The 12,669-nt window shown below is 35.9% G+C and overlaps 1 protein-coding gene across 1 annotated transcript in view; it reads left to right on the top strand.

Annotated features, from left to right (window-relative positions):
* Positions 1-12,669, top strand: part of fbxw4 (F-box and WD repeat domain containing 4) — a 243,968-nt gene that overhangs the window by 214,970 nt on the left and 16,329 nt on the right. The window contains exon 7 of the mRNA XM_039734850.1: positions 6,117-6,257. Within this exon, the coding sequence (XP_039590784.1) occupies positions 6,117-6,257 (141 nt within the window). The remainder of the gene's footprint in view (positions 1-6,116; positions 6,258-12,669) is intronic.

Here is a 12,669-nt window from a genome sequence, read left to right as displayed (position 1 = left end):
ATTTATCTACCTACCTATTATGAAATGATTCAAACAATACAGAAAAAAAGGTTTGGGGCCAACCACTTGTATATTTGAAGTAGGCTGCCAAAAGCAAAGGGTTGTTCAAAAAACAAAGGATTTACCAGATTTTAGTCCAAAATAAAATTTGGACAAAACATGGCAGTTTTAAAGCTGGGCATGGAAAAATTACATCGTCTTGGTAGGAAGCGGACGTGATGTTCACGGACAGGGACCGGAAGTGACATCATTGAGCCCAGGCGGAATTTCCCATTTTTGTTCTGGAGAGGAAGACGAGAAAGGATCAGTGCACTCTGCCATCCCCTGGTCCACCATGGAATTATCCTTTTTTGAGCCCTTTAGCTGCCTTCCATGTGCCCGTGTGTGACACTATTTATGTATTTAATTATTTAAAGAGCTTCTGTAAAAATCCAAATTTCCCCCTGGAGACAAATAAAGTTTTACCTATCTATGTGAAGACAAGTTTGAGAGAACTATTTAAAACTAAATCATTGGTACTGTGTTAAGTTATTCCATTCCAATGAGTTAGTCAGTAAATTTCCTTATATTTAAAATCATCACTGAAATAATACAATAAACGTACGAGTTTTGCTAATGTGCAATTTAGGAAACAATAACTGTGAATATGGATAGAATGGAAAAAAAGTAAGCAGCTATTAAAACCATTCTGTGGGTGATTCAGATGTAAAGGTTCAAAACTCAATCTCATGAATTGATTTTTTTAAAGTTTTTTCAAAAACTGATATTGGATGGCATTTCACAATCCTGGGGTCAAGAGCTGAGAAATGCTACGCAGTAGATATATAGTTCTATAACAATGGCATCACCTGACAACAACTCCTTAAAATATTTGCATCATGTCCTTCTTGACCTAATTTAGACTTTCCAGAGTGGTTTTGTCATTCTCTTTCTTTAACTTTGTCTGACAACTGTTACTAGTGTTCACTTAATGCTGTCTGTATTTTTTAGACCAACATTGTCTAAGAAAATGAGCTTCATTGTTATACTTCAGAAATAAAGGAATGTGTACAGGCATACTTTTTTTTGGTATATGGGAAATAAACATTTTAAAATTAATTTCTGAATTTGATGCTTTCAGTGTGTGCCTTCTTCTTAACAGACAAAACAGCAATCAGATCTTTTGCGTAGTCTATTTATCAGCGTGCCCACTGGCTTTCACAAGTAAAGTCATAGTGCTGTGTATAAAGATCACATGCAGTGTTTAAAAATCTGAAGTTAAAATTCTTCTGCTCTGACATTGTAAATCAAATTCTTCTTAAACTCCTGCCGGGTCTTAAAAATTCTGAGTAAGTAGATGGATATGGATATATGTCTCCACCTAAATAAGATGCACAAGTTCACTGAATAATTTGCTTAGCCCACATTATAGCATTAAGTTACAAATAATTCATTGTTACCTGTACTTAATTTTTGTTTTTAATATCACTGGTAACTTTGATTTTATTTCCTGTACAGACAATATATTTAGTAATGTGACAGGAGTGTGCACCTTTAATACCATAAATGTTAACAAAACAATAGCGGCATAGATGTAACAATACCATAAAATTAAATCTCAACCTAAAAATGACTGAGAACAGCTGGTTTAACTCTCAAAGGCTATTCTTTTAGATGTGCATTTTCTAGTGTTGATTTATAATGAGTGTCATTTTCACCAGGTTTGAAAATATAAATTGTGTATTCTGCAGTAGTGTACAGTGTTAGCTTATGAATGAGATAATAGTTGAGCATCTCAGTTAGTTTTAAGGTGATTTGTCTACCCCCTCAGCCCCTGCCATATCATAGTTCCATTGAAGAGATAAAATAATTTTCCATTAAGCACACCATCAGCCTTATGGTTTGTTGAGAGACCCCATTGCTGAGAAAACTCCTATCCAATAACGTTCTTCCCTGGAGTGAAGGTTGGGGATTACTAGTTTTCTCTCGATGTTAAGGCTTGTTGGAGAAGCTAGCATGGGGGGCGGTCTCCAGGGTCAGCTAGCCCCTATAAATGGTTGCTAGGGACCAGGTATCAAGGGCCCATAAGTCACACACAGTCACGGTCATGGAGGGAATTAGATGACAACAAAGAAATTGTTATTCTACATAATCTGCTCTTTGGAGTTGTAGCTTGGGGAGTGAGCTGGCCCCAGTGGGTGAACCCGACTGTGATCACAGAAGCGTGTTGCCTACAGAGAGAAGCTAGGCCTCTAGCTTTTCTCATCTGGGAATGGGCCACAGCTTCTTTATTTTCTTAGCTGCTAATCTGCTTTCTGAGCGATTTCTGTGACACAAAGGTGTTTACTTATTTTAACATCTCCTAGTACTTGATTTCTCTTTTGTGTGGTCTGTAGTTACTCCAAGAGGACTGGGGTCGGGGATTAGCTGACAGAATGAAGGCGTTTTGCTACAGTGAGGGTGGGATAGAGAGCCGGGGGATCAGAAGCTGGACGGCAGTAACAAGTTACTTCAGACGCTCAAAAGTCATAGAGATAGTTGTCTTTCTAAAGTGTCAGCAACATTTCCAGCTTTTCTTCTATTTGTGTAACTTTTTTAGATAATAACATTATTAAAATGAACACTATAGAGAATTTGACGATAGTGGCACCGTACTTCACACTACTGGCTTACTGTGTTAGGAGAGTGGATTTGAAAGTCTGCCAGGTCATTGTCTGGGATAACATTTGCACCTTCTTCTTGTGTCTATATGCTTTTTGTCCTGGTAATTTAGTTTTCATCTTGTATTTCAACAATTCAACAATTAGTAGGTTAACTGGCAATTGTATATTGACCTTATATTGACAAAGTGTACGTATAACCAAATACATGCATAGATGTTTTAATACAGAAATAACATTAAGTAATATGTCCTCATTGTGTCAAACTGAGTAGGTAGTGGTATAGATTTATTTGTGAAGGAGAGTATATAATTTTTCAAACTGGCCCTATGTGGGTGTAATTAGGTATTACATTTTTTTTTTTTGCTTTTTGTTAAACTAAAAATGCTGTTTTGGCCAAAGATTCTAAGCCATGGGACCTTGTTGTCGTGTTATTCCCCAGTAAAATGATCTATATTCTTAATAACCACCCAAAGCCAAAGCAGCACATCACCCAGGAAACACCGTGCCTATGTTGAAGAGCTGCAGCAACATCAAATTACTATATACCAACATCATTCATTAGCAGGAACTGGAAATCGATCCAAGAAAGAGAAAATTTAGTTGGAATTAGGCAAGTTATTATGAAAAACCTGCTATGTTTGTTGCGAACGCCTGGCAGACTAAAATAGTTATATCTGTTCTTCAGACTTTAAACAACACTGCCGTAGCTCCAAAAAAAAACTTGCGTGCCTTTAGCAGCAAGTACCTGAACAATGTCATTTACAAAAAATATATTAATAAGTGAATGTCTCATTGGCCCAGTGAAAACCTAGGCTTGAGTGTGATGAAGAATCTGGGGCAATGCTTGATGTTTGTTACCCTGTTAATGATCTCAAGTAGCCTTGCAGAACTTGACAGCAAAGGATCAATAAAAAGTGTAAAATCCAGATGTACAATGTACCCCAAAATTATCATTGATTGTGTTGAATAGTAAATTTATATCTATGTAAAAAATCCTATTTAAATGTATGTACATTTCCTGTTGAAACACAACACTCAACAATACAATTTTCCATGGTTACAATGTATACACTGTCCAAGAAAAGAGCAGTGAACATTAGGAATGTATTGAGCATAGGGATGAAAGAAGCCTGCCAATCCCTAAACGACATTCTTGGGTAATTTGTGCTTTCAAGCAAAATTATTTTGTTTTTGAAAAAAAGTTACTATTTTCCGAGATTTATGTTTAGTTAATTCACCTCTGACTGACGTTTCTCTTTTCAGGGACATTCAGGACATAATGTACTCCTAGAAACTGTATGCTGACAGCTTCACTCAGAAAGCACGGATAAGGACTAAATTTAATTTTTATGTCAGGCCTGATTGTTCATCAACCTGTCCTTAGTCCATTCCATTGAGTGCAGTAACATTTTCATATCTTGTCTGAATTTTTATTTGTCTGAATCACAAAACAGATGTAAGAAGCACCGAACTGTTATTTTTTCCTCTTAGATTATTATACTCCCAATACTCTCTGACTAAATTCATTGTGAAAAATATTCAATGATAGAAAAATATACGACCTTAGCAAATACTACATTTTTATTCCTATTTTATATTGTGATATAAGCTGTTGTTAACTCCACTGTTGTTTATGGTTTATGTTAATGACATTTATTCTGGTATAGTTATAAAACTTGTGAAATTCACAGATGACACTAAAACTGGAGGAATGGCAGATTTTAAGGAGGCAGCAAAAAAAATTCAAAAACACCTGGATGAAGAACTGGGCAAACACTTGGAAAATGCAGTTTAATGTAGAAAAGTGTAAAGTGATACACATGGGCTAAAGGAGCACAGATTATAAATACAACATGGGAGACACTGTCACACAGGAAGCAGCCTCTGAGAAGCATTTAGGGATTCATATTGACACGACATGTTCATCATCTAAGTCAGGGCCAATATGGCACGTGTTAGTTTTAATTATGTTAAAAGCAGGTGTAACAATCAATGATCTTTCTTTCACATTAATCTCTATATTATGAGCAAGCACCACTTCATGTTCACAAAAAATGGTTATATTTCAGGTTAAACTAAATATATTGTACATAGATAGGTAATAAACACCTTGTTAGTAGGATGGGTGACACTGTCTATCCATGGTAAGTTTGTTGAAAACAGTCTTGTAAGAGGTGATGGCAAGCTGCATGCACTGCTTGAGATGCATATTACTGAAGTCTCCTACACCTCTAAATCTTAATGAGGTTCATTGTTGAAAATCTCAACTTAGAACCAGTTTAGCATCCAAAATGGCTTGTTCTTATTAGGTAATTTCTAAGTAACACAAAATGTATCTGCCATTTCCTTCAGTGTGTATCTGCCACAGCTGTGAGAATTGTCAGAGTTTTTGTAGGAATGTTGCAGGGAAGCAATTCTGTTTCATCTGGCTGGGCTACCAGGCACGAAAGCAACATGAAAGCTAGCGTGCTTAGTTTCATAATTGTTAATTAAAAGTGTGGTTTGACAAATTTAAGAGAGTGGACTGGTGGAGGCATGGGATGGTAAAATAATGACATTTCTTTTGTCCATTAAGTACTGAAATGTCTGTTTTCACGGTCTACTTTTCTACACTTCCTACTGCTTGCCACTGCATGTTATCTAATTCTAAACACATATTAGCCGTAGCTCATTGGCTGATGCCCAGAAGTGAAGGCAATTAGATATTGTTGCTGTCAATCAGAATCATTTGTGGACTGGAATAGGCCTACAGGCTGGACTTTGCATATCAGTGTGCAGAAGCAATTAAAAAGCAAATAAAATGTTACGTCATATCATAAAAACCATTAAATTTAAATCAAGGAACTTTATGTTAAGACTATGTAACACACAAATGAGACCACATCAGGAGTATTGCTTGCCGTTCTTGTCACAACGATAAAAAAGACATAGCAGCCCTTGAAACTGCAGAGGAGAGCAACCAGGTGCATCCCAGGACTTAAGGACATGTCCAACTATGACAGACTCAGAGAATTAAACCTTTTTAGCCTCGAGCAGAAGACACTGTGTGGGGACCTAATCCAGGTCTTCAGCAGAATTTTTTCAGCTTAAGGGTGAATCACATAATCAAGGACACCGGTGGAAATTAAGGGAAAGTGTATTTAAGACTGAAGCCAGGAAGCAATTTTTTACATTGAGAGTTGTGGGATTCTGGATCAAACTTCTGAGACATGTCGTTGACAACCTTGACAACTTTTAAGAAGTACCTGGATGAGATACTGGCACAGCTTAGCTATTAGCTAAATAAACAAGCTTCATTGACTGAATGGACTTCTGACATTTATCATATTTCTTATGTTCTACTTTCTGTACTCCGTTTTGGTCTTAGTTTTGAGTACTACTGTGTTATGTATAATCCATACACCTTTGCCACTGCCAAGTTAATGGGTTTGTTCTGTTAACTACCTTTCATCAAACATTTCTCTTGTCTTCCAGTTGTCAGCTGCTCTCTTGCTTGGGTATGGATTTTCGTAGAGGAGCAGGAATCCTCGATGTTTTCTATGAGACACCTTCAACTCTACTGTCTTGTGGATATGACACTTATATACGCTACTGGGACATAAGAGCAAGTACCAGGTGAGCTGCAGCATAGGCCATAAACAAATATTAATGATGCTTTGAAGGTTATCATTGTGTATTTTGTAGTGTGTTCATCTCAAGGTCATTTCCTTTTTTGATAGTATATTCAGTTCAGTTGCAATGATGTGATGTTGCCAAAATGATAAAGTTTTAAACACTAATACAAATTAATACAGCATCAGAAACCAAAGTTAGGATTAATATAATAACTCATAACATACAGTACTTGTTAACTATGAAAGATTTTATAAAATAAAAATGTATTTTTTATAATATTTTATATTTAATCATCAGTTATTACTTTTAAATGTTTTGTTTTAGAAAGTTGAATGATGCTTATACTGTAGTTTGCAGTTTAGGTTGAAGCTTAAGGAGAAGCCCATTACTTAATATACAGTACGGGGGCAAAGTTAAAGGTGATTTATTTTATGTCGGATTTACTTATCTTAACATTCTTCTCGCAATAGTTCCACATTAACAATAAAAAATATTTTTATCAATAAAACCTTTTTTGCACTTGCTAAGGTTTTGGGATACCCTAAATAGTCTTTGCCTTCCAAAATCTACATATTACCACTTATTTGTATAGTTTTATTTCATTAATATAATGTTTTGCTTACAGTATCTTGCTCATTTTATTATTTTGTATCGGAACTGCCTTTGTCCTCCTCTTATTAAAAAAAAAAAAAAAACTAATAATGGCATTTATTTTTTAACTAATGCTGCAGTGAATTAGAAGTCAGAGCAAACATGATTACTAATGGACTGGAAAATATAGATTGTGTGTGCTAGAAAGACACATTTAAGCTTACTTAACAATGTAGTCTGTGTAATCATTATGGAAGCTTATAATGATATGTGCTGTTAGTTTCTAGGAGTAAATTGTCTGTACTTAACAATATACCCCTTTAATTAAAGTGAACTTGACCATTTTCCATGCCTATTTTATCCTGGCCATTGCGTTGGTGATCCTGACACTGTTGCTGCTGCATTGTACACTTTTGCATGCATTCAAACTCTTGAACATAAGGCCACTCCAGTCGGAAATCAAACTATGGTCAAGCAGTGACCAGGCAGGTCGTTTTTTTTACTCTCATTATATGATTAAGATTTTTCTCTTCCCTCTGCGTCTCAGTGGCAGTGTCCTTCACAACACATATCTCAATCATATGCATGACTTAGTGTCTTTGACAGAGGCATGGTAAATATTTTTGTAGAGTGGTCAGGTAAAAACTATCAGGCAGATGTTGGCCATATGAGTGTGACAGTGGGATGATCTTGCCAATGGTAATTACAGTAATGTTTGAGCACCTGTCAAAAAGATTCCGAGAGACTCAGTGTACCAACCCCATGGAAAGACTAGTAGATGGCACAGAGCCTGCATAAGTTCTTAGTGCCATGCTCCATGAATCAAAAATAATAGTAACTCATTGCTGTGGAGTCCAGTATAGTACTGACTGTTTCAGCAGTGGTTTAGAGTTTGTGCAGTCCTTGCCACAGTGGACTAGATTAGAGTAAGCAATGAATCCCATTTCTCTCTTAGTGCAAGCAACCACCAAATTCACAAATGATGACAACAGTTTATGATATACAGCATTCTTGAGTGGTACACTACTAGACCAGTGAGACCCATACTCTGGGCACCACCACCTCTAAGTCAATGTCTGCTTTTGATGTGTATGTCCAATTTGAATTCATAATATATCAAAAGTAACATTACCCATTATTTAACTTTTTGTAGTAAACCTTCCTGCTGTCATTTTCTAACAGTAATCATTCATACAGAACTGGCATCTTCTGGGAATGACTTTGTGATTTCAGGACCCTTTGTTTGCTAGCTGCGCCCCAGGTGCTATATTCAACAGAGCGTAGATAAGACATTATGGGACACCAGCTGTAGTCTGCTGCACACACTCTGCAGGCCATTGCTTCATTATAAGAACATTTGGGCATAGCCCTTTTTATTGGTTCTATGGTGGTTTTAACTGATAATATATAATCAATCATTTGTACACCTTGTATGTAACCAATTTCACTGTGGCTTTACTGTGACACCTATATGACTTACAACAATTGTTTTTTCCAGTTGGAGCATAGGCATTTACTTTATATTTACATAGATTTACTTATTTATCTGACGCTTTTAATCATGGTGACTTGCAACAATTATGATACAGTTAGTTGTATTTCTTTTAGTTTTTTCCAGGCATGTCAAGTGACTTGCCCATGGTCACACAGTGTCAGCAGAGGGATTTGAACCAACAACCTCAGAGTTTGAAGTCTAAAGCCTTAACCATTACACCACACTTGCCTGTATAGAAATGTTGACAAATTGGAATACTAGGGTGTTGTACCTTGTTAGCCATTATGGATGTAATGATTCTTTAAAAGTAAAAAAGGTAACCTTTTCTTTATTTTTTCTTGAAAGTGAATTGTTCATTCTTCTTAAACTGGTCATTCTGTTCATGTTTTTTCATAAGCAAATCATAACTATTTTGTTCTCAGGAAATCCTGTTTAGCATCATTGAGAGAAATACGGATGAGGCACAATAACAAGTAGCACTTAGTTTTAGAATTGGATCCTGATTGACATTATGTTGTGGCAGATCTATATGTGTGTAAAGAAATTACGTAAGGTCACTGAGGTAATACAAATGCAATGTGATTGTGACAGACCCAAGAGAGATGAGAAGATAAATGTTCAACTCTTAAGATATCAATAATTTACTTAGAACCTTATGCGGTCTCCCATCAACTAATCGCTCAGTTTCAGAATTTACCTTCCTATTCCTAGGTGGTAGTAATTATGATACAGCTTCTGTGCCCAAATTAAAGTTGTACAGTATGAACAGTTTTTCATTTTAAAATGCAAAATTTTCCTTTAACTAACTTCCATATGTGTTCCCAAGTTCTTGTTGATGAAATTAACAGATGGATTCCACCATACTAATTAATTTCATAATTTTAATCTTCATTTGCTTACAATGAAAATATTCAGTTCTTTCAATCTTCGCTTATAGATGCCCCCACCCCGAAGTCTTCGAATCAATGTATTGCTCTTCTGTAGACCTACTCCAATGCATTTATATTTATTTTTTGTAAAAGAAGACCCAAACTGCACACAGTAATCAAAAAGGCCTCCTTAGTGTTTTGTGTAATTTATTCTTAACCTCGCTTTCTTTGCACTAAACACTTACTATGTACTGTGTAACGTAATCACCTATTAATCTGTCTTAATCACTTTTTTTGAACTGTGTGGATGGGGACAATAATGAATTCACTACAGCTTCCCAAAGGTGTGTGTAATGTTGATTTCTGATTCCAAACTGGCTCCATGTGAGTACGAGGATGTTTAATGAGTGGGCCCAAGGATGGAGTGGCATCTCTAGCCACGATCGGTTACCATCTTGCACGCAAGGCTGCAGATGTAGGCTCTGGGCCAGATCATCTTGAATTTGATTAAGTGGATTTTAAAATATTCTGATGCACACCTTACTCCCATGCTATGTATGAAGAAAGTAAAAATGAAAAATGCATTGTGTGATTGCAGATAACCTTTTAATTTATCATACATTGTGGCAACAATAATCCATCAATCTATTTCCAAACCTGCTTATTTAGTTTTGTGTCACTGAGATTTAGTGCCTTTTCTGGCAACATTAGGAACAAACTTCAGACTGAGAACCATTCAATTCCAGGGCTTACTAACTCACACACAAACTCTCATACAGATATACAATAATGTGTAGATTGTAATACAAAACGTAACATATTCAACAATAAAGTAAATATCTTGGTATCGTCACTGAACTACAGTTTAGGACTATATAGCACACTATTACAGGTGCAAATCCAACTGTTTTGTCGTGGTGGTGTATTTATGACAAATGTATCTACTTCAAAAGCATCCTGAAAATCAAGGTCCACTGCAGTTGTATCTGCACTACCACTGATTGTCCTTTTGCACATTGATGAGAGTAGAATTGTACTTTTATTCATGCTGACATTTCCTGAACCCTGTTATCCTAGCATTCTAGAAGGCCAGAGAAATCCTACTTGATCACAGTGAGGATATAGAAATAATTGTCTTTAACATAGTAGAACCAGTTGACCAAGTATAGTGCAGCTAATTTTTCTCTTTGGATTGGACTTTTTTTAATTAATTAATCGACTGTCCTGTTTTATTTTCCTTTAACATAAAGTCCATTTTTATTTATATTGAAAATATTAGGGGCATTGACAGAGAGGTACATGTTTACTTTTTACCTTTACAAGATTCCTGACTGTGACCCGTTTTTTCTGCTGATTCCAGACCAGGCCTGTTTCCTTTATTAAGACATGAATTGGCTTAGTTTTTGGATGCTCAAGGTACTTGGCAAAAATTAACTTTTTACCAATGGCATGAGAGATGTGACATAGTTGGGCAAATAGAAATTGGATCAAACTAAACTAGTATTCAGCTGTTGACAATTTAGTTAAAGTTTTACAAAGAGGGGAGCTACCCACTGTTACTCCTGTTTGAAATTTGTAATGATGAAACTACACATTTTCCATTTAGATAAATTGTGAAATATAAATATTTGGTGACTGCATGCTGATGCAGCTTCACCATGGGGTAGAAACCAGCCCTGGATGGGTCACTTTTCTTTTGCAGAGAACATATACACACTCAGACCCTCATTTATTTAAGCAGGTTTATTGTGGTCAGTCAGGTGCCTAATCTGCCTATCTGTGGATTGCAGGAGGAAAAGCTAAGTCCTTGGGAAAAAAGTGTGTAAGAAAGTCATACAAAAACCACACAAAGTTTAAAATTTAGTATTTCAGTCCAATATCAAAGCTATGTGGCAGCACTGTGCCACACACCTAGTTAATCAGAGATAATACAATTCAGTGGAACAAATGGGAACATCATTTTTAAAAGGTATTTATATATCTTTGCGTACTTTTTAATAAATCAAATCAAATTTTATTTGACACATACACATTATACATAAGAGTCTAATATTTACTGAAATGTGTAACATTTAAGTCTCCTTATGTGATGAAGTATGCCTCAAAATTGGCCACAACTCTGTGATCAGCAATGACTGAAGCGAAGAGTTTCATGTAAACTAATCAGACTTTGATTTTGAAAAACTGCCACTCATATCTTCTTAGAGAATGTCTTACATTTTTTGACATTTCATGATTACATTGCAAGGTAAGCTTATTTAGTTCCTTTACAGGATATACATGTGGACATTTCATTGACTGGGGCCATTCTTGTTGTGGATTTGATTTTATATTTAGCTTTTTTGAGTTTAGCTTTTGTTCATGAAGATAATTGCCTTGTTTTTTACACTAGTACCTTCCATAACACAGATCAAACAAAAATGTTTGTGTTTCTGATGGTTTGCTAGGACTTTAGAACATTCGAACATCGGAACAATCAAGACAAGAACAGGCCATTCAGCCCAACAAAGCTCTCCAGTCCTATCTAATTCCTCTAAAAAAACATCAAGTCTACTTTTGAAAGTCTTACTGTCTACCACTCTACCTGATAGCTTAGTTCAAGTGTCTATGGTTCTCTGTGTAAAGAATGTTTGTGCAAAATTTACCCTTAAGTTTCCAACTGGGTCCCCATTTTCTTGATTATACTAACTTTAAAATAACAGTCTCGAGCCACTGTACTATTTCCCTTCATAATTTTAAACATTTCAGTCCTGTCGCATCTTATTCTTCTTTTGCTTAAACTGAAAAGGCTCAGCTCTTTTAATCTTTCTTCATAATTCATCCTCTGTAGCCCTGGAATGAGCCTAGTTGCTCTTCTCTGGATCTGTTATTTTTGTAGCCTAGAGGCCAAAACTGCACACAGTACTCCAGATGAGGGTGTTATAAAGCTTGAGCAGAACCTCCTTGGACTTGTACTCCACACAATGTGCTTTGTAACCTAACAGTAATACCTCCTTGGTCGTGGGGGTTGCGTTCCAGAACCCCCCCGCGATAGGTGAAAATCCGCAAAGTAGAAACCAAATGTTTGTATGGTTATTTTTTATATATTTTAAGCCCTTATAAACTTATACAGCATAAACCCTTTATATTCTCTTAGTTATTAGGTAAGATTAATTGAAATTATGTATGTAAACACACTGTTTATATATAGTAAAACCTAAATATTATTATAAAGATATTGAGTGTCTCCGATATCACATATGTTACAGACATTACGATAGACAGGCCACCAGCAATAAGAAAAATTGTATACAGTAAATGTGTGTACAGTGACACTAAACGTACGTACATGTACTAAGAACAGTAAGTAGAAAATTAATTATGGTGACTCTTGACCCAACAATGACACGATGACTTGTCCGATAATGATGATTTTAGTTTTACTGCACAACAAAGGAGAGCGTTACAGCTCTTCTAA

Source organism: Polypterus senegalus, chromosome 1 (assembly GCF_016835505.1).
Source record: "Polypterus senegalus isolate Bchr_013 chromosome 1, ASM1683550v1, whole genome shotgun sequence".
NCBI lineage: Eukaryota > Metazoa > Chordata > Cladistia > Polypteriformes > Polypteridae > Polypterus > Polypterus senegalus.
Note: the sequence above shows the minus strand (reverse complement) of the source record. Positions and strands in the feature narration are given on the sequence as shown.